The following is a 26,331-nucleotide window of genomic DNA, read 5'->3' on the forward strand; positions in this document are numbered from 1 at the left end:
GAAGAGCAAATGTATTTTTAATAGGTCTTCGCTAAGGAGAGCCACAGGTTATGTCGAAAGGAAAAAAATGGAGTATATAATTAAGGCAAAAATACACCTTTGGCCCCATGGCAAAATTGAGAGGAAGGTATAGAGATTTCCATACACCCACTGCCCCTAGGCATGTATAGCCTCCCTCATTATCAACCTTACTTACCAGAGTGGTACATTTGTTATAATTGATAAGCCTACCTTGATGAATTATAGATACCCAAAGTCCATGGTTTATATTAGAAATCATGGTGTTGTACTTTTTATGGGTTTGTACAAATATATCATGACACGTATCCTATAGAGTATTTTCAGTGCCCTAGAAAGCTTCCATGCTCTGCCTATTCGTCCCTCCTCACACCCCAACCCCCGGTAACCACTGATCGTTTTACTGTTCATAGTTCTGCCTTTTACATAATGTCTTGTAGTTCAAATCATGTGATATGTAGCCTTTTTAGGTTGGCTTCTTTCACTTGGTAACATGTATTTTCATGACTTTTTAGCTCATATCTTTTTAGTATCAAATAATATTCCATTACCTGGATGTACTACAGTTTATGCCTCCATTCGCCTACTGAAGCACATCTTGACTGCTTTTTTAAAAATTTTTTTAACATTTATTCATTTTTTGATAGAGACAGAGCACAAGTGGGGGAGGGGCAATGAGAGAGGAAGACACAGAATCCGAAGCAGGCTCCAAGCTCTGAGCTGTCAGCATGGAGCCCGACGCGGGGCTCGAACTCACAGACTGCGAGATCATGACCTGAGCCGAAGTCGGATGCTTAACCGACTAAGCCACCCAGGCGCCCCTTGACTGCTTTTAAATTTTAAAAATTATGAATAAAGCTGCTCTAAATATCCCTATGCAGTTTTTTGTGTAGACATAGTTTTTAACTCCTTGGGTAAATACCAAGGAATATGACTGCTGGACCATATGAGAAGAGTATGTTAATTTTGAAAGAAAAAGCCAAACTGTCTTAAAGTGGTTGTACCATTTTGCATTCCCACTGGCAATGAATGATTTCCTGTTGTTCGTCATCCTCATCAACATTTGATGTTGACAGTGTTCCAGATTTTGGCCCTATAAGGGCATCTCCTTGTTTTAATTGGCATTTCCCTGATGACATATGTTGTGGAACCTCTCTTGATAGGCCTCTTTGCCCTCTGATTATCTCCTGTGGTGAGGTACCTCTTAAGGTTTTTGGCCATATTTTAATCAGGTTGTTTTCTTTCTTATCATTTAGTTTTTAGTGTTCCTTGTATATTTTGATTAATGGTCCTTTATCAGATGTGCCTTTTGCAAATTTTTTCTACCAATCTGTGGCTTGTCTTCATTCCTCCATTTTTAAAGACCAAATAGTTTTGTAGAAAATTGGGTCCTGCAAAAAGTCTTAAGTGCTATTTCTGTAGAGAGCATTTCTTTGTTGCTGTAGGGAAGAAGCAGAAGGTCATGTGCTATTGAGATTCCTGTCTCCATGTAGCTTAAAAGAAAATGCAAATTAACATGAGAAGTAGAGAGCAATGATAGTCTTTAATTTTATGTCAAATGCCATAGCATATTAAGAGTTCACAGTTTAGAGAAACATTGAAGTAGACTGAGGTAGAAGAGGGAATCTGTGGAAATTGAATTTACTCAGAGTGGCCTTGAAATCTAGTTCTGTCTTCAACAGTGGCAGAGGCAGAAAATGACATTCCAGCTGAGAAACGATTCAGAGTTATAAAAATTTCAGTTTATATTGTAGAGGGAAAAATTGATTATGCTTTAGATTTAGATTCTGAATATTCTCAGATCTGTAAGACTGGATTTTTTTTTAGCTAAAGGGACTAGAGGTATAAATCCTACATCATTCCAAATGGTTCTATTTATAGCAGATGGCTAGGTTGCGTGTTTCACATGGCAATAGAATATATTAGCCCAGCTTATTTGCATTCATATGAGTGTATTATAACACTTAAAATGTTGTACTTTAGCATTTAAAAAAATATATATGCTGTATTTTTCAAACCTATGGAATATTTGCTTCATGTTTTTATTTGGTAAATCTACCTTGTTAACAATTTGAAATATTCTTATAATATTACAATGATATAGTGTCAAATATACTGGTTTTTAAATTTTAACTTTATTTTTTTAATGTTTTATTTATTTTTGAGAGAGAGAGAGAGACAGAGACAGAGAGTGAGCAGGGGAGGGGCAGAGAGAGAGAGAGAGAGCGGGAGACACAGAATCCGAAGCAGACTCCAGGCTCCAAGCTGTCAGCACAGAGCCTGACATGGGGCTTGAACCCATGAACTGTGAGATCATGACCTGAGCCAAAGTCAGACGGTTAACCAACTGAGCCTCCCAGGCACCCCCATTTTAGCTTTATTTTTAGTATCAGTGACCTATTCTAGTTTTATTATTCTTCCTCTGATTATGTAGTAATAGTAGTGTGATCTTTAAAACATACTACACATACGTTATCATTGCACACAGGCATTTTTGAACACTGCTGATTTAAAATTTTCCATTGTAAAGTTCTTTCTAAAGCCTTTTACTTTGTTAATTGGAAAATGCTGCCGCTGTTGACAGAGATATTATCCATTTAGCTGAGGCCACCTTTGTACCTAAATTACCGTATGTGAAATTTGGGTTGTTCATCTGGACTTATAATAATTTCTGTACCACTCCAGACTAAATTGCAAAGGACTAAAACTCAGATTTAGGCAAAGAAAAAAAACTAAGGGGGTGGTGTAGAAGATGTACAGTATCACACAGCTGAATTCAATTGTGGGTGAATTTCAGGCACAGTTGAATCTAGAATCTCAGATGATGTTATTAGGAATCTTGTTCTGCTTAGTCCTGTGGGATTCAACTTGATTTCAGTTACATAGGGGTAAAGTTGGGGCACCTCTAGGTTAGAGAAGGCTGATGCCCTATAAATGGCACTTTTGCCTGGAGAAGCAGAAGCTATTTCTGAAAGGAAAAGGTACTTCCCTGACAAAGAAGTAGAAGTTTCCACGGTGGGACCCATGGTTGCTCTTGAACACAATTATCAAAGTTTGTGAAAACTGTTGGTTGGCATTCATCTACTAAGCTTTAGAAAGCATTCGACTTAAAAGACGATTCAGAGGATACCTGGTTCCTTTTCTCTAGACCAAAGTTAGATGCCATCCTAAGACTCACAGACCTTTTAAAAACTGATTTTCAAGCCTGTGGTTTATAAATAGCAGCCTGGTATCAATATTTTGTATAGTCCTTCTTGGGCAAAGTAATTAAACATATCCACCCCTCAGTTTCCTAATCTGTTTAAAAAATACTAAAGCAGTTAAATTGACTAAGCTCTGAGGTCATTTCTGTTTCTAAGAATATATGATTCAATGATTCTCTTGCAAAAGTGATTATAGGTTGGCTTTCCTGTCTTTTTTCTTTTTTCTCTCTTTTCTAGACTATGTACATTGAGTGGAAACTATCTTTGCTCTTGAAAAGCCAAATTTGGTAAAAACTTCCTACAGTGATAGAAATGATCCATGCAGCTATTGAAATGTGGCTGGTGTATCTTGGGAAATGAATTTTTAATCTAGTCGCAATTACTTTTGATTCAAATGAAAACAGCCCCAACTCTGGCACTAACTTTTTTCAACAAGATTTTTACGTAATAGTTGAAATTTTAAAATAAAATTTATAAGCTATGTGATGAATTTCAAAGCAGCAATCCCCCCTCCCCCCACTTTCTTTTCAGTCTCCCGCACACAGCTACTCAAGCTACGACTCTGGCAAAAATGAGAGTGTAGACCGAGGTGCCGAGGACCTGTCTCTAAACAGGGGCGATGAGGATGAAGACGACCACGATGACCACGACGATTCTGAGAAAGTTAACGAGACTGATGGCGTTGAGGCAGAGCGGCTGAAAGCTTTCAATGTGAGTCCCACCACCGCCCCCCCTCCCCGCCCCTGTGGGTTACTTTTTACCACTTCACTTTCATGTTGTTGCTTGTTGGTAAACGTGGATATTCTAGAGACGTGTTTGTTTAATTTACAGAAGGATTTAAAAAGTACATGAAACTCTCTTTGCCAACCAGACACCAGAATTGCTGGGTTTTGTTTAGAATTTTACAGCCAAATGTGAGCTGAAAACTGGATTTGTGTTGTGTGAGTATGCATGTTTACCTAGAGGATGAGGGGGTCTCCGCTTATTCCTCGCAAGAGTATGCCTGTCATCAGTTATTTCTTTTGCCTTCCTGGCTTATCTAATTATGCATGACAAAAGAGTCCCCCTTGTTATCAGAGATTAGTACACTGTGCAGGGTAGCAATGTAGCAGCCATACTGATCATTAATGGAGAATTTTATGGGGTGCTTAATTGTCACAGTCTGCTGTTATTTCCTGAATTTTTTTTTCCTACATGATAGTCTATACTTTTCTGTCTGTCTGTCTGTCTGTCTGCCTCTCTCTCTCTTTCTCTCTAGTTTTTTTTTTTTTATCCAACCATTTAAAAAGCCTTTAAAAGGTGTTTGCTTAAGATCTCTGGCTTTCCATTGCAAAGTTCTCCAGTGCATAAAGCAGAAAAGAGTATTTTCCTATCGGTAATCAAGACAGGAAGCTAGGAACAGCAGAGAGCAGCCCTCCAAACCCTTCTCCTCTGTCTCCCTCTTGCCAACAGATGTTTGTCAGGCTGTTTGTAGATGAAAACTTGGACCGAATGGTCCCAATCTCTAAGCAGCCCAAAGAAAAGATCCAGGCTATCATTGACTCATGCAGGCGACAGTTCCCTGAGTATCAAGAGCGTGCCAGAAAACGTATACGTACTTACCTCAAGTCCTGCAGGCGGATGAAAAGAAGTGGTTTTGAGATGGTGAGTTTTGAATTAAAACACAGCCCTAGATTCCATCAAAATCCCACATGTAAACCATGACACTATTTTTTTTTCATCTTAGTGTCTTTTTTATTTTTTCCATAATGTCAGGTCAAAGGGGTTTTTGTTTGCTTGTTTGTTTTTACCCCCTTCTCCTTTTCATCTTCCCGAAGTATTTATCCCCTTTGTTATTCAATAAGGCATAGCTGGTGAGACCAGCTTACAGGCCCACATGGTACCATGTCACAGCAAATGAGGGCAATCTGCGTAAAACCCAGTGAGAACCAGCATCTCATTCGTGTTCGTTTTCTGTCACTACCAAAGTGGGTATAAGGTTAATCAAGGCTTGAAGCACCAGTTGCTGCTTTAGGTGGCACGTGAGAATGGCTTTGTCTGGAGCCAAAGGAAATGGATGACTCCACCTAAATAATACTGTTTTCATACCAATGGTTAACAAATTGCAAGCCTTGAAAGTTAAAGATCAGTAAGATAAGGCTTTGTTGTACTCAGTGTATTTACGCGCTTGTGGATGGTAACATGAGCTTTTATATTCCTCTGGGCTCTCTAGATGGACGAGATTATGCTGACATTAGATCCTTATGGGTGGAAATCAGGTATCAGTGTTTTTTGAACTTTATTTCACCTTTCTCTAATTGTTATGCCCAGAAATAGCGTATTCATTTACAATGTATTTTTTTTTATTTTTGTTTTTTGTGTATGTGAGCAGAGATGTATTAAAAATTCTCTGAATCGATTTATTTCCCTTTCGTGGGTCCATCAAAGCCAAGGCTGATAGTGATGGCGATCGGTGCCTGTAATGTGTTAGTTGCGAAGGGTGATGTTAGTGAAGCTACGAGAGGTTTCAGAGTATGTCATATAGGAGAAATAGGTTTTTCGATCTGAATGAAATGACCAAAGCAGTAAGTCCACTATCGACTATTAATTCTTCTTCACTGGCTTGTAAAAATACCTTCGACATTCTTTAAAACCGAATGGCTGTTATTGAGAGGCATGTGCCTAGACGGAGCACAAGGTTCAGTCCTCAGAGAGCCCGGTTTGGCATTCTGGATCCATCACTTTGTAGCTGTGTGTGACCCGGCAAGTCAGCTGCCTGTACTTAGGTACCTCCTCTGGAGATGATCACTCCTGATTTATAAGGTCATGAGGATTACATAAATTGTCACTTGGAAAAGCTCTGCGAGCCATTACTGACAGATAGTCACCACTCAGTAAATCTTAAATCCGAAATTATTTTCAAACATTATTTAATCTATCATTTGATAAAAGCTTCCCAAAATGTTTGTGTTAAACAATCACAAAATACTCCAGTTAAGTATTTGCTTACTTCTTGGAAGTAATAACCATATTGAAGTCAGAGATTGTGGTGCATGTGTCATTTTAAGGGGCACATGGGTGGCTCAGTCTGTTAAGCGTCCGACTTCAGCTCAGGTCATGATCTTGCGGCCGGTGGGTTTGAGTCCTGTGTCGGACTCTGTGCTGACAGCTCGGAGCCTGGAGCCTGGTTAGGATTCTATGTCTCCCTCTCTCTCTCTGCCCCTCCCCCTTCCCCTCAGAAATAAACATTAAAATTTTTTTTAAATAAAAATGGCATTGTTATGCCTGATCAAACTAAATTTGACAGAAAGGCAGTATGGTATAAGAGAGAAGGAGAGTTTGCTTGAAGAAAATAAAGTTATTTCTCCCATTATTGAATTATTTAAAAATTATTATTACCTACTCCACAGGAGAGAGATGACAGACAGAAAGGGTATCTAAACATGTATAGAAGCCTAGAAGAGTCCTGGTGTTGACATTTGGTTCAGGACCACTTAACAGCTGATGTGAAATTGCAGGTGAACATAAATGTGTCTCACAGAGTATGATATACAATATATACTCTTCTTTTTCAGTAACAAAGATGATGTCATATACCAAGATTTTTATTTACCAGCATCTGGCATTACTATTTTTTTCCTAATCTTGTCATATTTTTTAGAGATTTTATGATAAAATTTATCTTCTTTTACATTAATTATTCTTTAAGAGAAAGAAATCATTGTTCTGTAAAATTCTTGATTTCTCTAAGACATACCTTACACTTTCAAGTTTTTCTGTTGATTGTACTTATATGTTTACTTTAATATGCACATCTATTGTAACTTATGTGCTATGCATAGAGAAAACAAATGTTGACTAATTCAAAGTCAAGTAGTTTTACTAACTAATGCTAAAGAAATATGCTGTAAGAATTCATTTATTCAACAACGCACATAACATTATATAAAGTAATAAGCAAAAATATTAGAGATTTCTACCCACTTAATTAGAAAAATAAAACATGTTCCCTGATCATTATGATTCATTGAGGTGACAAGTTGTGGGAAGTAAAACAGTCAAGTAACAAGGTCGAATAAAATTAAATGTTACGTGAACAACATGAATGAAAATTTATATTGTAGATTGTAGGTTCTTTTTTTTTTTTTTTTTTTTTTTGAGAGAGAGCACATGTGAACATACACGTGTGTGAGCAAGAGGGGAGGAGCAGAGGGAGAAGGAAAGAGAGAGAGAGAGAGAGAGAGAGAGAGAGAGAGTCTTAAGCAGGCTTAATGCCCAGGACAGAGCCTGATGCAGGGCTTGAACACACAACCGTGAGATCATTACCTGAGTGGAGTTGAAGTCTGGCGCCTAACTGACTGAGCCACCCAGATGCCCCAGTTTATTTTTTTAGACATTTACTTAGTAATGTACTACTGGCAATAATAAATTTAGCATCTAGTTGATACTTGGTATCTTGATTTTTTTTTTTTTTTTTCCTTAATGTATCACTTTATTGTCATGGGGCATGGGGAGGATCATGTGTCATTTTGAATACTTACCCTTATCTAGAGCAGATAGGAAAATGTATGACTACTCCAGATAGTAAGTACAACTAAATATTGTATTTGAATATCTTTTGTCATCACTTTTTAAATTTGATATAATACCCATCATTTCTTTTTTATTGAGAAATCATTAAATAAAAGAATCTTTCCTCTAATGTGTTTTGTGTAGTTAGACATGAAAAAAAAATCTCAATTTCAGTGTGTAGTTATTTTTACACTCAAATTATTCTGTAGTATTGAACAGGTCAACAGAGAAACATAAAGAATTTTTAAATATGTTTATTTAAAACATAATTAAAAAAATTTTTTTTAATATTTTAAAAAATTAAATTTTTAAAAAAATTTTTAAATATGTTTATTTAAAACATATTTTTTTAATTTTTTTAAAATTTTTTTAAAAATTAAAAATTTTTGGGGCGCCTGGGTGGCGCAGTCGGTTAAACGTCCGACTTCAGCCAGGTCACGATCTCGCGGTCCGTGAGTTCGAGCCCCGCGTCAGGCTCTGGGCTGATGGCTCGGAGCCTGGAGCCTGTTTCCGATTCTGTGTCTCCCTATCTCTCTGCCCCTCCCCCGTTCATGCTCTGTCTCTCTCTGTCCCAAAAATAAAAATAAAAACGTTGAAAAAAAAAAAAAAAAAAAAAAAATAAATAAATAAAAATAAAAATTAAAAATTTTTTTTAATGTTTGTTTATTTCTGAGAGAGACAGAGACAGTGTGTGAGTGGGGGAGGGGCAGGCAGAAAGGGAGACAGAATCCAGAGCAGCCTCCAGTCTCTGAGCAAGCTGTCAGCACAGAGCCTGACACGGGGCTTGAACTCACAAACTGTGAGATCATGACCTGAGCCGAAGTCGGACACTTAACCAACTGAGCCACCCAGGTGCCCCTAAATATGTTTTTAAAATGAAATTATTAAGTGTAGGATTATTTGGTAGGGGATTCCATATTCTAAAACAAAAGTGGCATTCAGTAAGCTTAGCTCTTCCAATTATTTGGGGTGTCTAAGCCAGAAGATGCCTTAAGTAGAATGAAACACAAAATATTGAATTATATATTTTGTGCTGACTGTAAGAAATTCAAAGAGATAATCCCACAGAAGTGGTTTATCACGACATATATTAGTACTGTACTTGAGGATCTTGGCATTTACTTTTATTAATTTCCTGCTATCATTAATATATGTAAAATTTATGTATGGTTAATTATTCTACACTATCGCTTAAGAATTTAGATGCTGACGTAAACACTTTTAATTGACTTCACTGAATGGATACAAATATGAGAGTATGTGTTTATGAATTTCTTTTTCACTACAATTATCAAGACCTTACAAATCTTGATTGCTTAAGCAGCCAAAATTTCATGCTATTACTCCAAATAGTCTCCAAGTAATAGGTGAAGGACAGTAACTATATTATGATTCTTTTCTATACATTGTCACTAACACTGTTACCAATAATCTGAAATAATAAAATCCTCCGTGTTGAATATAAAAGGGCATATTCTATGAAAAATAAATCTCATAAGTTTGATCTAGAGTGTTTCAGTTTTCATTAGATTTTTAGAACTCAGTGAGTTAAGCAGTCATGAAATTAATCCTTTAACAAATATATCAAATCACTACTGATTCATTTGTGCAGCTTAGACTCTCAAATTACTTTGGCTAGTTTTCTAAAAAACATATGATGATTTTTCTAGAAAAAAAAACCTATTTCTCCAAGGTGTCCTGATCTTAAATTCAAGAGCATCTATAACAGATAAGTTCATAAAAGCAAAACTTTATGAACAAGTTAGGGTTGGTCCATACCTGAGTATAGTCTGAGTTATGTGATTTATCTTTTAATTTTCTGAGCTTGTATTGTTAGAGACTTTTTCACCATGCTGCATATGTTTAAATGTGTTTGTATAAAACCCAAAGGTAATATTTAGGAGAGTCAGCCTAAGATGCTTGCAGCCCATCATTCCTACTGTATCCCAAATTTTGCCACTATACCAAGTTAGATCAGGTTGCCTAGATATTTGAATTCAGTAAATTTAGCCTCTTGAAAAATTTCCTGCTTACTTACTTTTTAATTCATGTGATTAACTATGTTTGAAGAAATGAGTCTATGAAATTTTTGTAATATTTTGCCGATGACATTGTCCATTAGGCTACTAAATGTCCATATTAAATTACCTTAGCTCAGAAACTTCTTTTAGAACGTAATACAAGAAAAAAAAATGCTTCTCCTGTGGAAGTAGAATGCTTTCTGTTTTCTCTCTGCTAGGACAATGCTACTAAATATATTCACATTTGTGCCTCATTGCCACGAAGTTCAGAGCCAAAGTTTATCCGAGGTTCCAGTCATCTTTTTGTTCAGTTTATCATAGAGTATATATCATATCATAGCATAGCATAGAGTACATAACAGTTTTAAGAAAAATGTGGGATGTAAGTTTTAAAAAGTATTTAAATCTGATTATGGAAACAAATTTTAGTACTATAATCAAAGCTCTTCATTATAGTATTTTCTTAAATTACATCCTATAATATCCCTGTTAGCTATTTTGATATCTGGCCTTCTGAACTCATGATTCCTTCATTAGAAAAGAAATAATGTTTAGGAAATAGTACATTTTTTTTCCTAGGGAATTTCACTAATTACATCATTTGCCTTGAGTTGTCTCATGCAGATGAAAGTAGAGAGATCAGAATTTGTTTTCAATTTAAAACTTCGCTAATATGAGCATTGCAAAAACTACAGTTGATACTTGCTATTCATTCTTAGCTAATGGAAATATGAAATAGGAATTAAAGTGCTTCTTTAAACTAAAACTTTGATTAAAGGTATACCCATCCCTTCATACAAGGTCGTGATTAAAAACTCTCTAATACCTGTGCAGCCATTATTTGTGTTATTATTCGCACAACTATGTACATTTCTGTCTTTGTGACCAATTAACTTAATTGATGCTAATTAGCAAACACATTTTGTTTGAATTCCCCACCTGCTACTTGTACCAATTTATGGGCTCTTTTTCATACAGGTCATCTACCATCCCCTGGGACACTTTCATATCATCTCCTGAGTCCTTTATTCATGGTATTTCTTTTTAATTGTATCTTCTAATACTCTGCTTAGTAATTTTGCTATCTGGTCTTTCGAATTCACAATGCTTTTACTTTCTCAGTTTCAGTGATCTGCATCTTTGTTTCATGTTGGCTGTCGTTAACATGGATGTACCTTAGTCTTAGTTATCACTCAGCCTGCACAAGCAATATGAAGAACTTTCATGGTCACCTAAAATTTTTCAAGTATTTGCCACTGTCTTTACAGAGGAGATGTCCTCATTGTGTTTGCCCCTGGATGACCCTGCAGCCTCTGTTCCCCCCTGTTCGGTCTGTTTCATAAAGCTGCTTCATCAGCCATCCCAATGCTCACATTCTCAGTTTTCCCTTTTCACTGAGAGAGGGAAATTTCTTCTCTTCTGCCTTATCAAAAGGTCCCTAGACAAAGAAAATATTTCATCTTGGATCTTCTCTTCTACAGTCTGAAACCATCCTTCTTTGCCAGGTTTCCTGAAAGATTATTTTATACTCACAGATCACACTTATTACAACCAACTCCCCCACTGGTCCCTCTTCCAGACTCTGGTTCTCACCAACCCATTGAATTGATTTGTTTGTTTGTTTGTTTTTTTCTTTCCTCTTTCTTTCTTTCTTTCTTTCTTTCTTTCTTTCTTTCTTTCTTTCTTTCTTTCTTTCTTTCTTTCTTTCTTTCTTTTTTAATATATGAAATTTACTGTCAAATTGGTTTCCATACAACACCCAGTGCTCATCCCAAAAGGTGCCCTCCTCAATACCCATCACCCACCCTGCCCTCCCTCCCACCCCCCATCAACCCTCAGTTTGTTCTCAGAGCCAAAGCATAAGAGACTGTTAAAAACTGAGAACAAATTGAATTGGTTTTTTAAAAGACCACATGACTGCCTTTGCACCAGATCAAACATTGTATTCTTTTTTTTTTTTTCTTAATGTTTTTATTTATTTTTGAGACAGAAAGAGAGCATGAGCAGGGGAGGGGCAGAGAGAGGGGGACACACAGAATCCAAAGCAGGCTCCAGGCTCTGAGCTGTCAGCACAGAGCCCGATGTGGGGCTCGAACTCATAGACTGTGAGATCGTGACCTGAGCCTAAGTCGGACGCTTAACTGACTGAGCCACCCAGGCGCCCCCAAACATTGTATTCTTAATGAACTCGCCCCCATTTTCTTGAGCATCTTGTTGCTCTCCCTCCTCATTTTTTTTTTTCTTGCTTTGGGGCCACTTCCTGAGATCCTGGCCTTGGCCATGTACTGTGTCTTACCTTATCCACAGCCGCAGAGATCTGTTCTGTATAAGCAACTCTGGCAGTGGAAGTCCAGTCGCCTGCAGAGTTTTTGTATTTCACTCCAAATGTCAGCCAGATGCTGGACAAATGTATTGTTATATCTTCACTGAACTCTTTGTATTTTCCATCATCCATCCTCGCCACTGGTCTTTCACCTCATCTACCAAATCACCTGTAAGTTCCTCTTGACTTGCCTTTTTCTGGCAATAGCACCACTATTGTGATTTATAGCTGTATTCATACACCTGAAATGAGATTAGACTTCCTTACACTTATGGCTTGCATCCTACTGCTCATTGAATTCTGTTGATTCTTCCTTTACTATGTTTCCCAAATCAGTCCAATAATTTTGAATTTTATTGGCTACCATTTTAGTTCTATCCCTTCACACCTCATACCTGTACTCATACAGAATTCTAACTCCTCTATTTGCATCTTACCCTCCCTCCCTCCCCCCCCCCATCTGAGGCAGGAACAGAACTAGGATTTGTGCCTGAAATTTATAAAATTGGGGCCTTATATTAAAAGAAAAATACTATAAAATTGTGAGCAAAAAATTATGTAGAAGGATGAATATTTGTTTATAGTAAGAAAACACCAAAAATTTTAACAAAACAGAAGTCTTGAAGATTCAGACCCTTTTCCTTTGACATCTCTTTTGACAATTTTCAGACACACATATGAATAGTTACTGATTTTAACTTGACTTCCCCTCCCTACCTAGAATGCTTACAACATCCAGAAACTCTGGAAGTCCCATCTAGTTAAGGAATCCTAGTATTTAAACTTCACTGGCTTTATGAGAAACCTGCTTTTGCTCCTAGAGTAGTCTTCCTCAGTTCTGGTTTTGATGGTGTCAGACTTTTGCCATCTCAGAACAAATTCTAAATTTCTTAGTGTAATAGAGTATGGGCTCTTGAAACTGAGAGACCTAGGTTCAATTCCTGTACAACTTTGTGTGATTTTTTCTGAATCTCCAGTTTTCTAAAGAAGTTGGATGTTGGGGTATTATATGTAATGATGTATAAGAAACATTGAGAATATAATCTAGCCTCTTTCTACTCTTTCTTCTAATATGCTCAATTAGTTCATTTCTCACCTTAAGCCATCACATGGGATTTCTGGTACTTTTCTCAGTGTGTGCTCTTTTGGCCCACTGATTTTTCCTTACTTAGGAACTATGGGTACTGTTCTCTCATTATTGACTAAATATACTAAGATTGAAGAGTAAATAGAGTATAAGGAATATAGCCAACATAGTTGTCAGAGTTACTTAGCACTGGATCTTTTAGCAAAATGTTGACCTAAGCCTTATGGAGTACCCCGCATAGAGCCCACCCACCTTCCCTCTACAAATACACAGATACTAAGTAAAATATAACAACCTTTTAAATAACTAGATAAGATCAAAAGAAATAAAAGGAAAATTTCAGGCTATGAAACTGATAGAAAACTCATAGCCATAATTGTAAGTCTTTAATTTGGTAGGGTAACAGACTAGGAAGATAGAAAAAGTGAATGTAGGCCAAAACAGGTCAGGGTTGTAGTCTGAATGCCCACTTAAGTTCAGGAGATGTGTATTTTAGTTTGCAACTAGACAGGAACATGAACTGAGAATTATATAAAAAACTGGGACTCTGAAAGAGCTACTCCTCTATCAAGGGGAAATTACAGAAAAAGAGAAGAGAAATAGGAAAAAGGAGTTAAGGTGGAGAATAGACTGATAAAGATAGATCTAATAGGCACTCTAGAAGAGAAATTAGAATAAGGACAACAATTCAAACAGATGAGAAGGGAGAATTTTATAGACTTGAGTAAACCAGTGAGTCCTAAGAGCAGGGAAATAGACCCGTGCTGAGCAGTATAAACAGAAACAAATCTGTACCTGTGTGGATCCTAGTGAAAGTACAGCAGTCTCAAGAAATCCTTTTTTTTTTTTAATTTTTTTTAACGTTTATTTATTTTTGAGACAGAGAGAGACAGAGCATGAACAGGGAGGGGCAGAGAGAGGGAGACACAGAATCTGAAACAGGCTCCAGGCTCTGAGCTGTCAGCACAGAGCCCGACGCGGGGCTCGAACTCACGGACCGTGAGATCATGACCTGAGCCGAAGTCGGACGCTTAAGCGACCAAGCCACCCAGGCGCCCCTCAAGAAATTCTTTAAGGTCACTATGAAGAAACAAGAGATTATCTAAAACGTAAATGCAGAATGGACACACATCTTGTCTTCAAAATAGATGCCAGAAGACCGTCTGTAAGGGACCAAGGACAAAAAGTCTCGATTTTTTTTTTTTTTTGGAGAAACTAGTTTTAATTCACAAATCAAAGCCCAGCTAAACTGTACTTCCAGAGTGAAAAACAAAGCACTACTTCAGTGACCAAGGTTCCCATTTACAGGCTGTCTATGGAAAAGCTGAAATGTCCTCCAAGCAGAAGGAAGCTGTGCCCTGAAGGAAACAGTGGAAAATTAGCACCATTGGTGAGAAAATCTGAAAAACAAAACAAAACAAAAAACCTTGATTTTTAAAGTCAGAGGGTCTTGGTTCTTAGCCCTCCTTTACCAGTTACTGCCGGTGGACCTTGCATAAGTAAGTTTCAGCTTCCTCATGGGAAAAACAGAAACAAATAGCATTTATTTTGCACATGAAAACCAACATCACTTGGTCACTGGAAATAACAAATGGAAAAACTCCCACCTCGCATAGTACCTGGTATCCAAGGAACATGATAAAATGCAGTCTAATCTGAAATTGTGTGCCATGGCTGGCTTTACTGGAACACCCTGACTATCTCAGTCTCTTGAACTATTTGGAAGACTAAATCAAATGTCTCTATCTAGACAGCGCTCACTTCTCACTAAAAGCAGCCTTAAATCTCTCTCTCTTCTGTGTGCAAATTGTACTTTGTGGTACATCTTTTGTAGTTTGCTCCTGTCTCATATTGCTGTTATTTATATATGGGCCTTAGCTCCCTTACAAGAAGTTATGTTCCTTGAGTATTATGCTGCTTAACCTGTTCATGTCTGTATCACCTACAATGTCTTACCGAGAGTGCAGTTAATTGCTCAGGAAAGCTGCTCAGTTCCTGCTCAATTCAACTGAATTGAAATTGTCAAGTGAAAGATGAATGAATGGACATTGACTAATGTGTTCCTTTGTGGTAGAAATTAGTTGGGAGATAAGCTCATTTTTATTGTGTGCTATGTGTTTCACAGTCTTCCATAGTTGGCATTTCAAAGTGCTTATATACAATGGAGTATTACTCAGCAGTCAAAAAGAATGAAATCTTGCCATTTGAAACAACGTGGATAGAACTAGAGGATATTATACTAAGTGAAATTAGTCAGACAAAGACAAATATCATATGACTTCACTCATATGTGGAATTTAGAATACAAAAGAGCTGAACATAAGGGAAGGGAATATAAAAACAGAGGAACAAAACATAAGAGACTCTTAAATACAGAGAACAAACTGAGGGTTGCTCTAGGGGTTGTGGGTGGGGAGATGGGCTAAACGGGCAAGGGGCATTAAGGAGGACACTTGTTGGGATGAGCACTGGGTGTTATATGTAGGGGATGAATCACTGGACTCTACTCCTGAAATCATTATTGTACTATATGCCAGCTAACTTGGATGTAAATTAGAAAGTAAAAAATAAAAAAAATAAACAAAAAAAAGTGATTGCTGACTGAAAATCTAATAGGGAAAAAAATATATCCCTGAAGAAAAAAGTTACATTTAATTTTAACTCTTTTTAACTCTTGAAATCCTATTTTAAAAATATTTTCATCTATTTGGCAGTTTGTGTGAACAGGTAGTGACATTAACCAAGTGACTAGATTTTGTATACAGTTTTAGGTTTCACAAATAAGCTATTAGGGCCAAAGATGCCATGATCGGCAACAATCATAAGCATATCTAGTCAGTTATTTTCAGAATTAAAGGATGTTTCCTAGTGGATATTTCAAGTAGTCACTGAGTTAAAAATGAAAATATGTCGGGGCGCCTGGGTGGCTCAGTCGGTTAAGCGTCCGACTTCAGCTCAGGTCATGATGTCACGGCTTGTGAGTTTGAACCCCGCATCGGGCTCTGTGCTGACAGCTCAGAGCCTGGAGCCTCTTCAGATTCTGTGTATTTCTCTCTCTCTCTGCCCCTCCCCTGCTCACGCTCTGTCTCTCTCTGTCTCTCAAAAATAAATAAACATTAAAAAAAAAAAATGAAAATGTCACTTTAGTTGATAATTCAGTTTTTCTGGTCTTGATCAAAAGTATTATCAGATGGGATTAGCCAAACTGGGCTTCTGAGTATTAAATATGACATAAATCCTCATTTATTTGTGAAAGATCATTATTAATGGCCAATGATGCTCTAAAATTAAGGCCAAAGTGCATACTATTAATTCATAATTGTTGTCAAAGCTTAGATGAAGACTAATTAGCATTTTTGTTGAAAATACACTTTCAAACTCCTTTTAAATAGGTCAAGAGAATTTTCTCAAACTGGAACATCCAAGGATTCACACATAGCTGGATCCATGGGGCCAGACGTCAGCAGCTTGCTGATCCCCTATTTCTCAACCAGGCTTCTTCCTCTCAGATCCTTGCTACCTGCTGGAAAATGTTGCCGTCAGCAGCTCTAAGCCCCTCTTCTTACTTAGCATCCAAGAGCAGTCTTCCAGCTCCAGGTCACCCTTCCCATGAAAGGACTTTAGTCCTATTTAGATCATATATCCATCTCTTGGATGGATGAGCCCTTATGATAGTCATGGCCAGGGTGAGGTCAATGAGGCTCTTTTCTCATAATGTCCAGCAAAACCATCTAGGATGAGGTAAGAACAATTGAATTGTGTTTTTAGTCCATATCCACAAGCTTTACCTGAAACCTTGGATCACATGTGGTCCAAAATTCAGAACTTTTCAGATTTGGGGAACATGATAGAGTATATATTCCAGTTATTGCATAACACTTGCAACAGAGTCTGGGAAAGCAGCTCATATACAAATATATTAGTATTTCTGACATAAAAGATCGGAATATTCACAGAAAGTAGGGAAAAGGCCATATCAGTTTTTTTCTGCCAAATTTCCCCAAATTTTTTGGAACAATTTTCAGTTTATACAATATTAGCATTATAGAATTGCTGGTAAAAGGTTGCAAGTCTGTAATTAACATATTCTGTTGCAGGTGTATTACACCCTACATGCTAGGCATATATTAGATTGTAAACTATGATGGCTGAGACAGTATTGATACTGTTTATATATCTGAACATGACATACTTTCTGACATATAGAATGTGCTTATTAGATATGTTTGTTGAATAAGTGAATGTATCAGTGACTTTATGTACATTACTTCATCATGGAATTCCAAAAATTAGCCCATGATATAGATATTATTTTTCTTATTCACAACTTACTGAATGAGCCTTGGTTTTGCCATTTGCAAAAATAGAATTAATGATACCTAGCAGAATGAGTGAGGCTCAGAGAGATTAAAAAGCAAAAGCGGTCAGATTTCAAGTAGCTGATTTCATAATAATATTCAAGTCAGTCACTTCATCACTAAACTATTACTTTATTCCACTGATGGATACAAATGAAGCTGCTTGATTAATTGAAAGGATCCCTTAGGAGCTACAACTTTCTACACAGCCTGTAACAATTATCCCTTTAGGTGTAGATATATCATTTGGTGGAAAATAAAATATCCATATCATCTAAGCTGTAGAATTTTTAAATTATGTATTCTAGAAAGTAACAAGATTAGGAAAAATAATTTAGGGTCCTATGTCAATTCTGAGTAATGTATCATTTGCTTTAATTATCTTGAAAGAGCTCATTCTACATAAAATCTTGGGTAGATATCACAGTTGCTCCAAATCTGGTCTCATTTATTACTTGATTTAGTTATGCTTAAACCCTGGAGGCTAGTGAGCCTTGCCACAAATAAGTACTATAAATCCATGAATACAGTTTTATAGTCATGATTTATTTTTTTAAAGTTTATTAAACTTAAATTTACGTTTCTTGTCTATGCAAGTGGGGGAAGGAAAGAGAGGGAGAGAGAGAATCTCAAGCAGGCTCCGGACTATCAGCACAGAGCCTGACATGGGGCCCAAACCCACGAACTGTGAGATCATGACCTGAGCCAAAATCAAGAGTTGGATGCTTAACTGACTGAGCCACCCAGGTGCCCCCATTCATGATTTATCTTTACTTTTTTATAAAAAAAAAAAAAAACCTGGAGCATCTTAAATGTACAGCAGAAGTTCTGAGGACACTAACGTTGTGTAGTTTATAGTTTTGAGATCAAAAAGTGGACTAGTTTGTTGATGTGGTATTAAGTTTTACATGTATCTATAAGGAAAGGCACATGTATGTTGTGCCAGCAGCAATCACATCTTAAGTCCCCAATTAAAATGTGACTTTTTAAACTCCAAAAGTTCTACGCGACAGCTGAGCCATCTGTTTAATGAAACAACCACTGATTTGGTCATAGATAATTATTGCAATAAGAACAGTGCTAGGGAAAGTTCAACTCATGACAGTTAATTACGAAGAGATAATTAGCGAGGGTAGTTAGCATGATCTCCTCTCTAGGGTAAGAAATAGGTAACAAATCTCATTCCAGGTGTAGATCATGTAAATGGTATAGTTACATATATTTTTGAATCATCATTTAAAAATCTTATTAGATACCAAACAGTATATTTACTGAGCTATGTTTAACCAAAAGGAGAAGTGTTGTTTTTCATAAATTATCTATTGAATTCTATGCATTTTTTTGTCAAAAATATCCTTAGGTTATCACATGGAGGCTTTTGTGTTTCATGGGCACTCTTACCAATGTAAGAGGGAAATTACGGCACTTGTCCCTGGTGGAATCCATGACTACGGTCCTTAACACATTCTGCTAATTACCTTCCAGGAAGACACAAATGCGGGAGTATTAGAGTAAGCTCTCTACCATCAAATGTGGTGAAGGAGAGTTCTGGTGAAGATAGTTCTCAAAACTCACAGTAAATAATAGTTTTAAATTCCTCTATGATAAAATCACTTTGATAAGGAGCAAAAATGATTAATTTCCTTCTAACTGTCTTGGTATAAGTACTTCAGAGTTGTGAAGTACTTATGAAAGTACAAATTATGAAAGAACAAATTATGGAGGGACAATAAGCAAAAGACTTGAAATTTTAGTATCTTCTATCCCAGCGCAGCATAATGGAGCTCCAAGGGTGGTGAAAGCATTGGCATTCATTATTGGCTCATCAGTATTAGAACCAAGGGAATTTTTAACAGATTGCCTCACAGGAAAGAAAGAACCCTGCCTGGCTCCTTATTCTCATTTTGGGCACAAAACTAAGGTTCTCTTATGTTTCACATACAGTGATGTCTTGGCACTTCTGGTTTCTCCAACATGAAAACCGTGTGAGTTTATATTGCGTCCGTGCAGAGTATGTGACAGAACTGAGAAAAGTTAAACTTATTTTTGTGCTATTAGTGAAGAAAGGTTTTTAAAGAATTAATAGGAAAATATGTTAGGAGAATTTCAGTCTCTTTAAGAGAAGAATTTTTGTGAGATCCTAATATACTCTTTGCTTAAATGCAAAATAGAGTTAGCTGTAAATGGATTTCTCTGTAGGAGTGTGTAGTATTTAAGATCTCTAACTTTGTTTAAGCTACTGAGACCTTCGGTGTACTTTGGCAATAATTCTTTACTAGGAATTAACTATTACTCCCAACTTATCATCCGACTTAGATATGAATTCAGGTATTTCCACATATATAGCTGTGTGATCTCAGGCAAGTTATATGATTTCTCCGAACTTCAATTTATCTTTCCTCAATAGGAGTATTATAAATATTTTTCTCAAGAGTTGCTTGGAAAATTAAATTAGATAATGAATCTCAGCTTCCTATATTATGTCTTCCCATCCCAACCACTCAGTATGAGTCAGGTGTTATATTTATCTTAAAATTTGGATGGTAGTGGTTTCTACTTAGGGGTCTATATTTTATTATTCACTTAAGATATAGGAAATTCTTTGAAAAATACATGTATATTAAACTGTAATATAGATTTTATTCATTCTGCCTTTCTTTCCAATGAGCACGACTGTAATATACACATATAAGGGTTGTCTTTGGTCTGCTTATTGAACACAACAGAGTGTGTGTAAGGATTTTTTTCTACAATATTTTCCATTCATGATAAATTACATGAAAGTACTAAGTATACAACAGAATTTAGACAATGGAAGGGTTGAGAATTAGGAGACAGGAACCTTGGTTTCTATATCTAGTCAACTTGTCCTTTAGCAAATCACTTATCTAGGTTTCAGTTTCTTCAAACTTCAGAGAAGAAACTTGTACTGAATGATTTCTATGGCTGTTTACAGTTACCAAGCTATTAATTCTACAATAAGCTCAGAACAACTGTATTTTCAAAATTATATCATTTACCTACTGGCAATGTTTATCATATATCTTTGCTTCTACTTGTTTTTTTGCACTTAATAGGAAAGAGTACATGATTGCTTTATCTTGAAGTTGATTTTTTTTTCCAAAATCTTGAAATATTAGGCTATCCAGTGACCTTAAAAATGATCTAGCCTCTCACTCGGCCAGGACATTATTCTAGTTTCTAAGAAGACCAATTTCCTTTATCTGGAAAAGATCCAACTTTCTCTGTTATGTTCTCTGAAAAGGAAATTATATAGATTATCATGCCTAATAACTTTCACTGTTCTAGTGAAAGTTATTTCCCATTTTATTTTTAAAAATTAAAAAGAATTTGAAAAGAAAAGCTAATTTTAATTACAGGGATATTTTACCTTTTGTTTTATCTGTTCAACAAACCTTTATGTGTTTAAGAAGATGTGTGTTTATTGCTACAATCGAATCAGCTGAATAAAGTTCCACAGCTTTATATATTCCTAATTTTGAATGGAGATACCTGATAGAAATAAAGATAATGAAGAGCAGAAATACATCTCTCTGAATTTCATGTGTCTGTCAATAATTACATCAAGAAAAGAGAGGCTGCTGATGTTTTATTTAGATTGTGTTAATTCAGTCCCTAGGACCAGATGAAAGGTCTAATAATGTAGTTTATAATGATGTGAACTGTCACTTCTATTTGAATAATGTTAGCTACAATCAAATAATTTTTCCTTTTCCATAATGGAATGTTCCTATTCTCATTGTTTTCTGTAATATCTTTGCCTCCAAGTAATTCATTTGAGGAAAAACAACATCGTGTACCTAATTCCTGTGTGGTTTAGATTATAGTTTTGAGCCAAGCTGTGGCCAGAGTTGTGTCCTTTCATGAGACACTGATTTTGTGGCTCAATATGTTTTTGGTTCTGAGCTAGATTATCTTATCCATACTCAGGGAAGTACAAATGAAATAAAGGAGCAATATGACTTTTGAAATTATATTTACATCTTTATGACTATTATTTTTTTTTTTTAATTTATCTGATTTGACCCTCCTCTCTGTTCCCTACACAAATTCTGGCTTTCTGATTTCCTTCTCAAAATGCATCTGCTGCTTTTAACTGCCACCTCAGGGGCCTCTCTCTTTTCTTTCTTTTGCAAAAAAATAGCATTTCCAGATATCTTAACGCTTTATTATCAAAGTTGTCCAGGTGTCATTTCAGGCATCTCACAGGGTTCACAGTGGAGACAGTACCCTGTACCTTTCTTACCTTTTGTCTATAGAGGTGACTTTGCAGGTGGAAGCATGAGGAGGGCGGCTGAGGCAGCTACAGAAATTGTTTCCTAGGTCACGCAAGGTCAGAGCCTGGTCTCTTCGTACACTATACAAATTCCACTGACGAATATCTGTGAAAACATTGATGGTCTGAATTTAGCTGTCCTATAATATTGAGATATAAACCCTATGGGTCAATTTGCTAAAGCACATTTTACATGCTAGACTTAGCAAAATGAATCAAATGCCATAAAGGCATGCTCATATTCACTTAAAAAAAATTAAAAGTTATCTATTAGGTCAGAGGCTTCTAATAAATGGCATCCATACATATTTGAGATTGAGGCTTTGAAAACTCTAAGGTGGCATGTCATTATATAGGCTAACTTCCCAAAGGGCATTTTTATTTTGTAATTGCATCTTTGGCTAACTTATCTGGCTAAATTGTCATGTTATTTCTTATCTGTCATTTGCTTATCTTCATTAAAAAACTGTTCAATATCATTAAGCACTTCATCTTTCAGTTAGATGATTTTGCACGTAATTAGGGGAAAAGAAAATGGAAAAATTTTCTGATTATCACAAATGATATGGAGAGTTGCAAACAATTTGAAGTTAATTACGAGCTTAGTTGGGGGGTTAATTAATTTCTGCGTGGACTTTACAGAAGATGGATTTCCAACATGTATCTATTAAGTTAATAATATCGACTCCTATTTTATAAATAAAACATGTAGGTACACATACAGCTCAGATGAAAATATCAAACTTTTATTATATCAAAATTGTTCTAGGACTGACTTTTTGGTTTGTATTTAAGCTTTTTTAGAGGATTTTAGTCACACCAAATGTGTCACAACTTCAACTGTAAATACTCATATTTCATATTAAGATTGTTTGACATGGTCTGAGTGTCTGTCCATTTTTCCAGCTATGTTTCAGCCTTGTCACTTGCTTTTGTTTTGTTGTGCATTGTCATGTGTTTTGAAAGAATTAAGGCACTTCTTTTATTTGCAAAACCCAGTCAGCATTTTGTCACCGCCTGTTCAAGTTCCAGCGTAATGGCCCAGACCAAATACTTGGGAATGTGGAGGTCTGGGAATGACTGATGCATCTGTGTAGTAACTATACCTTAACCTCTAACTAGCTTTCATTTTTCATCTTTGCAATTTCCATTTCCTCTTTTTATCAAAATTAATTTAGTCGAAATAAATGGATACTCCTGCACATCCTATGAGCTCTTCTGAGAATTGCACGGGTCTGTTAATAATTTTTCATGTCTCTCTCTCTCTTTTTTTTCTTTCTTTTTTTTTTTTTTTAGTCTCGACCTATTCCTTCCCACCTGACTTCAGCAGTTGCAGAGAGTATCTTGGCTTCAGCCTGTGAGAGTGAGAGCAGAAATGCCGCCAAGAGGATGCGCCTGGACAGACAACAGGTACCGAGGAGCCTCGGGGTCGGTGGACACCAGCTATTGCAAATATTGTTCAGTTAGTCTGATTCAGGTAGAAGGGCGAAAGCTCTGGGATTTTGAAGTACACTGAGGTAGAGTTTTGAGGTCTTTATGATATGAATTGAAAGTTGAAAGTGCAGGATCATGAGATCAGTGGGCATCCATTACATTTTCCGTGGTGAAAAAATGGACAGTTGTGGGGCACCTGGGTGGCTCAGTCAGTTAAGTGTCTGACTTCAGCTCAAGTCGTGATCGCACGGTGTAGTTCGTGGGTTCAAGCCCTGCATCGGGTTCTGTGCTGACAGCTTAGAGCCTAGAGCCTGCTTTGGATTCTGTGTCTCCCTCTTTCTCTGCCCCTCCCCTACTCACACTCTGTCTCTCTTTCTCTCAAAAATAAACAATAAAAAATTTTTAAAAATGGACAGCTGTAAAATCAGGAATTCTGGCTAGTATCCAATTTGCAGGCTAATTACTTATTTAAATAAATGGTTCTAACTGATCATTTGTGTTCGTTTTGTACATTTACCTGATTGTTTATAATAGTGACATGATTGTGTTCATTTCGAGTGAAAGTGAACCTCTCTTTAATCTCCCCTGCTCTGCTGCTAAACGTCAGTGAATTGCTCTGGGAATCTTGAAAGCACATACTTTGAAAGACTGGAAAGCTGTAAAATGGGGACAGAAAATAATGAAAATATATGTCCTGGGCTTGCTTCCGTATTAATGAATCATTTACTGTATACCCATTAAGTATCCTTCTATCTGTGTCTCCTTCCTAGGGATGTAGCTGTATGTGGTGTGGGCGTGTGCATTTTGTGGGCATTGTGCGCTTATGTCTTGCTCAGTTTTCCCTTGGTTTATGTGCCTCTGTCGGTCTCCCCTCCTCAGGTCTGAATGCCTTTCTCTGTGTTCTTTTTATCTCTGGCCCTCTTAATTGTCCATAATCAAATACTAAAGTATAGCACACAATATTAAATACTACACATAAAAGTATGTTGTGTTCTGACTTTTAAGTTATTTTTACAACAAATGATCTTGTGCTTCATATCTTTAGTTGAGTTTGGGATGAGAAGACTAAATTTTCAGTCTAATTTTGTTTTTTCCTACGGGCCAATGAGCTTCTTAAAATTATATATATGTATATATATGTATGTATATATATGCATACATATATATACATACATATGCATATATTCATACTATACATATATATACATATATACATGTATATATATGCATACATACATATATACGTACATATACATATATACATATACATTATATATATACATTATACATATACATTATATATGTATATGTATATGTATGTATATATATGTAGGTACATATATACATATATGTATGTATATGTACATATATATAAAACAAGTATTTCCAGTCCAGGACCAAAATATTTCAAAATGTTTCAGAGTGGCAGTATTTTAAAATTGTATGTGTTTATTATTAATATGGCATGTGCTAATAATTCTAAACAATGCAAAATATGAAATCCCTGGTTAATATTTTTTTATTTAAAAAAATTTTTTTAAGTTTACTTATTTTGACGGAGACAGAGACAGTGCAAGTGGGGGAGGGGCAGAGAGAGGGAGAGAGAGAATCTTAAGCAGGCTCCACACTGTCAGTGCACTCACTGTCCACGTGAGGCTCAACCCCATGAGCTGTGAGATCATGATTTGAGCCAAAACCAAGAGTCAGACACTTAACCGACTGAGCCATCCAGGCACCCCTAGTTAATATTTTTTAAATGTAGTATTAGCCTCAGATAAAATGTATATGAAAATACTGATTTTGAGTTTGTTAATCATCCTTGGCCAGTCATGTTTATGCACATATGCATTCCTCCGTGAGACTTTTATCATTATTATAAGCCTAGAATCTATCTTACTTGGAACAAGTCAGAGCCCTGTATACAATACCATATAGCACAGTCATTAAGATGGCACATTCTGGAGTTAAGTACATCTGGTTTGGTTTCTCAGCCCTGCTCTTACTAATAGCCCTTCAGAAAGCTACTCCATTCTCTGTGCCTCAGTTTCTTCATGGGCACAATAACAATAACAGTTCTAATCCTAAAGGTTGTTGTGAGCACGCTAAATGACACATTTATGTTAAGTACTTAGCCTGGCATATAGTAAGCATCAACAAATTTAGCCTAGGAAAAGATTGTAACTGATGTTCTGTCATTGCCTTGGCATCAATAAATCTAGAAAGAAACATTAATAGTAGTATCTCAGATATAGGAATTTTGAAGTCAGACGAAGTCTATTTGAGAAAATATCATAATTCTAGAAACCAACATAATAGAATTCTGGGATTGAATGCGCTTTTCTGTGTTGTCTTGACATATACCCCACCTCATCTACACTCTAGAATGGTGTCGGTCATATATACAGTTGTCATGAAAATTAAATGACTGATTGGTGCTATGAACTACCTGTGATACTTCTATGTATCCACCAATATTGGGTCCAGTAACTTAACCACCGTTGGCCTAATCTATCAAATCGAGGTTACATATATCAAATTCATAGGTTTGTTTTGAGGATTCAATAAGGCAAGGCATATGAAAACATAGCTCATTTAAAAAGTTTACATATACTGTCAGAGCTATACTGTATTCAAACTCCTATGTATATGCTTCCATACATACCTAAGTGGTAGGAAAATGTTACCTCCAGTCCTAAGATCGTCTATTTACTAACACACGTGTCCTATTATCAGAAGGGAATACTCATTTGTGCAGTCTTTAAATTGAGATCAAAATTGCTTCCTAGAACTTCTACCCATTGAAGAAAAGCTACTAGCAACTTTTAACTATTAGCAATCATGAGAACAGTGACTTCTCACTACTGCCCAGGGTCCAGGGGGCCAGAATGGGTGGGGATCAGTGGTCCTTGACTCTGCTTCCCATGTTACCTATTTCCTTTTTCTGTCCTCCTACACAGTGGTCATTTATTGCAAAGCTCTGTCACCTGGGAATAGGGGATGTCCAATATTTTCCCCACAGAGGAACATTCTTTCCAGGTT

The 26,331-nt window shown here is 36.4% G+C and overlaps 1 protein-coding gene across 10 annotated transcripts in view; it reads left to right on the forward strand.

The window, feature by feature from the left end:
* The window catches only part of NOL4 (nucleolar protein 4), a 417,551-nt gene that overhangs the window by 291,517 nt on the left and 99,703 nt on the right, over window positions 1–26,331 (forward strand). For 7 of the 10 annotated variants that reach the window (XR_009250991.1, XM_058692391.1, XM_058692393.1 and 4 more), the window contains 3 exons: window positions 3,753–3,932; window positions 4,674–4,865; window positions 23,155–23,268. Coding sequence is in view for 9 of the 10 variants with exons in the window: in XM_058692391.1 (XP_058548374.1) it covers window positions 3,753–3,932; window positions 4,674–4,865; window positions 23,155–23,268 (486 nt within the window). In the remaining variant the exon portion in view is untranslated. The remainder of the gene's footprint in view (window positions 1–3,752; window positions 3,933–4,673; window positions 4,866–23,154; window positions 23,269–26,331) is intronic. The other 3 variants (XM_058692399.1, XM_058692392.1, XM_058692398.1) reach the window with 1 other exon arrangement.

The sequence above is a fragment of the Neofelis nebulosa genome, chromosome 11, assembly GCF_028018385.1.
Source record: "Neofelis nebulosa isolate mNeoNeb1 chromosome 11, mNeoNeb1.pri, whole genome shotgun sequence".
Taxonomy (NCBI): domain Eukaryota; kingdom Metazoa; phylum Chordata; class Mammalia; order Carnivora; family Felidae; genus Neofelis; species Neofelis nebulosa.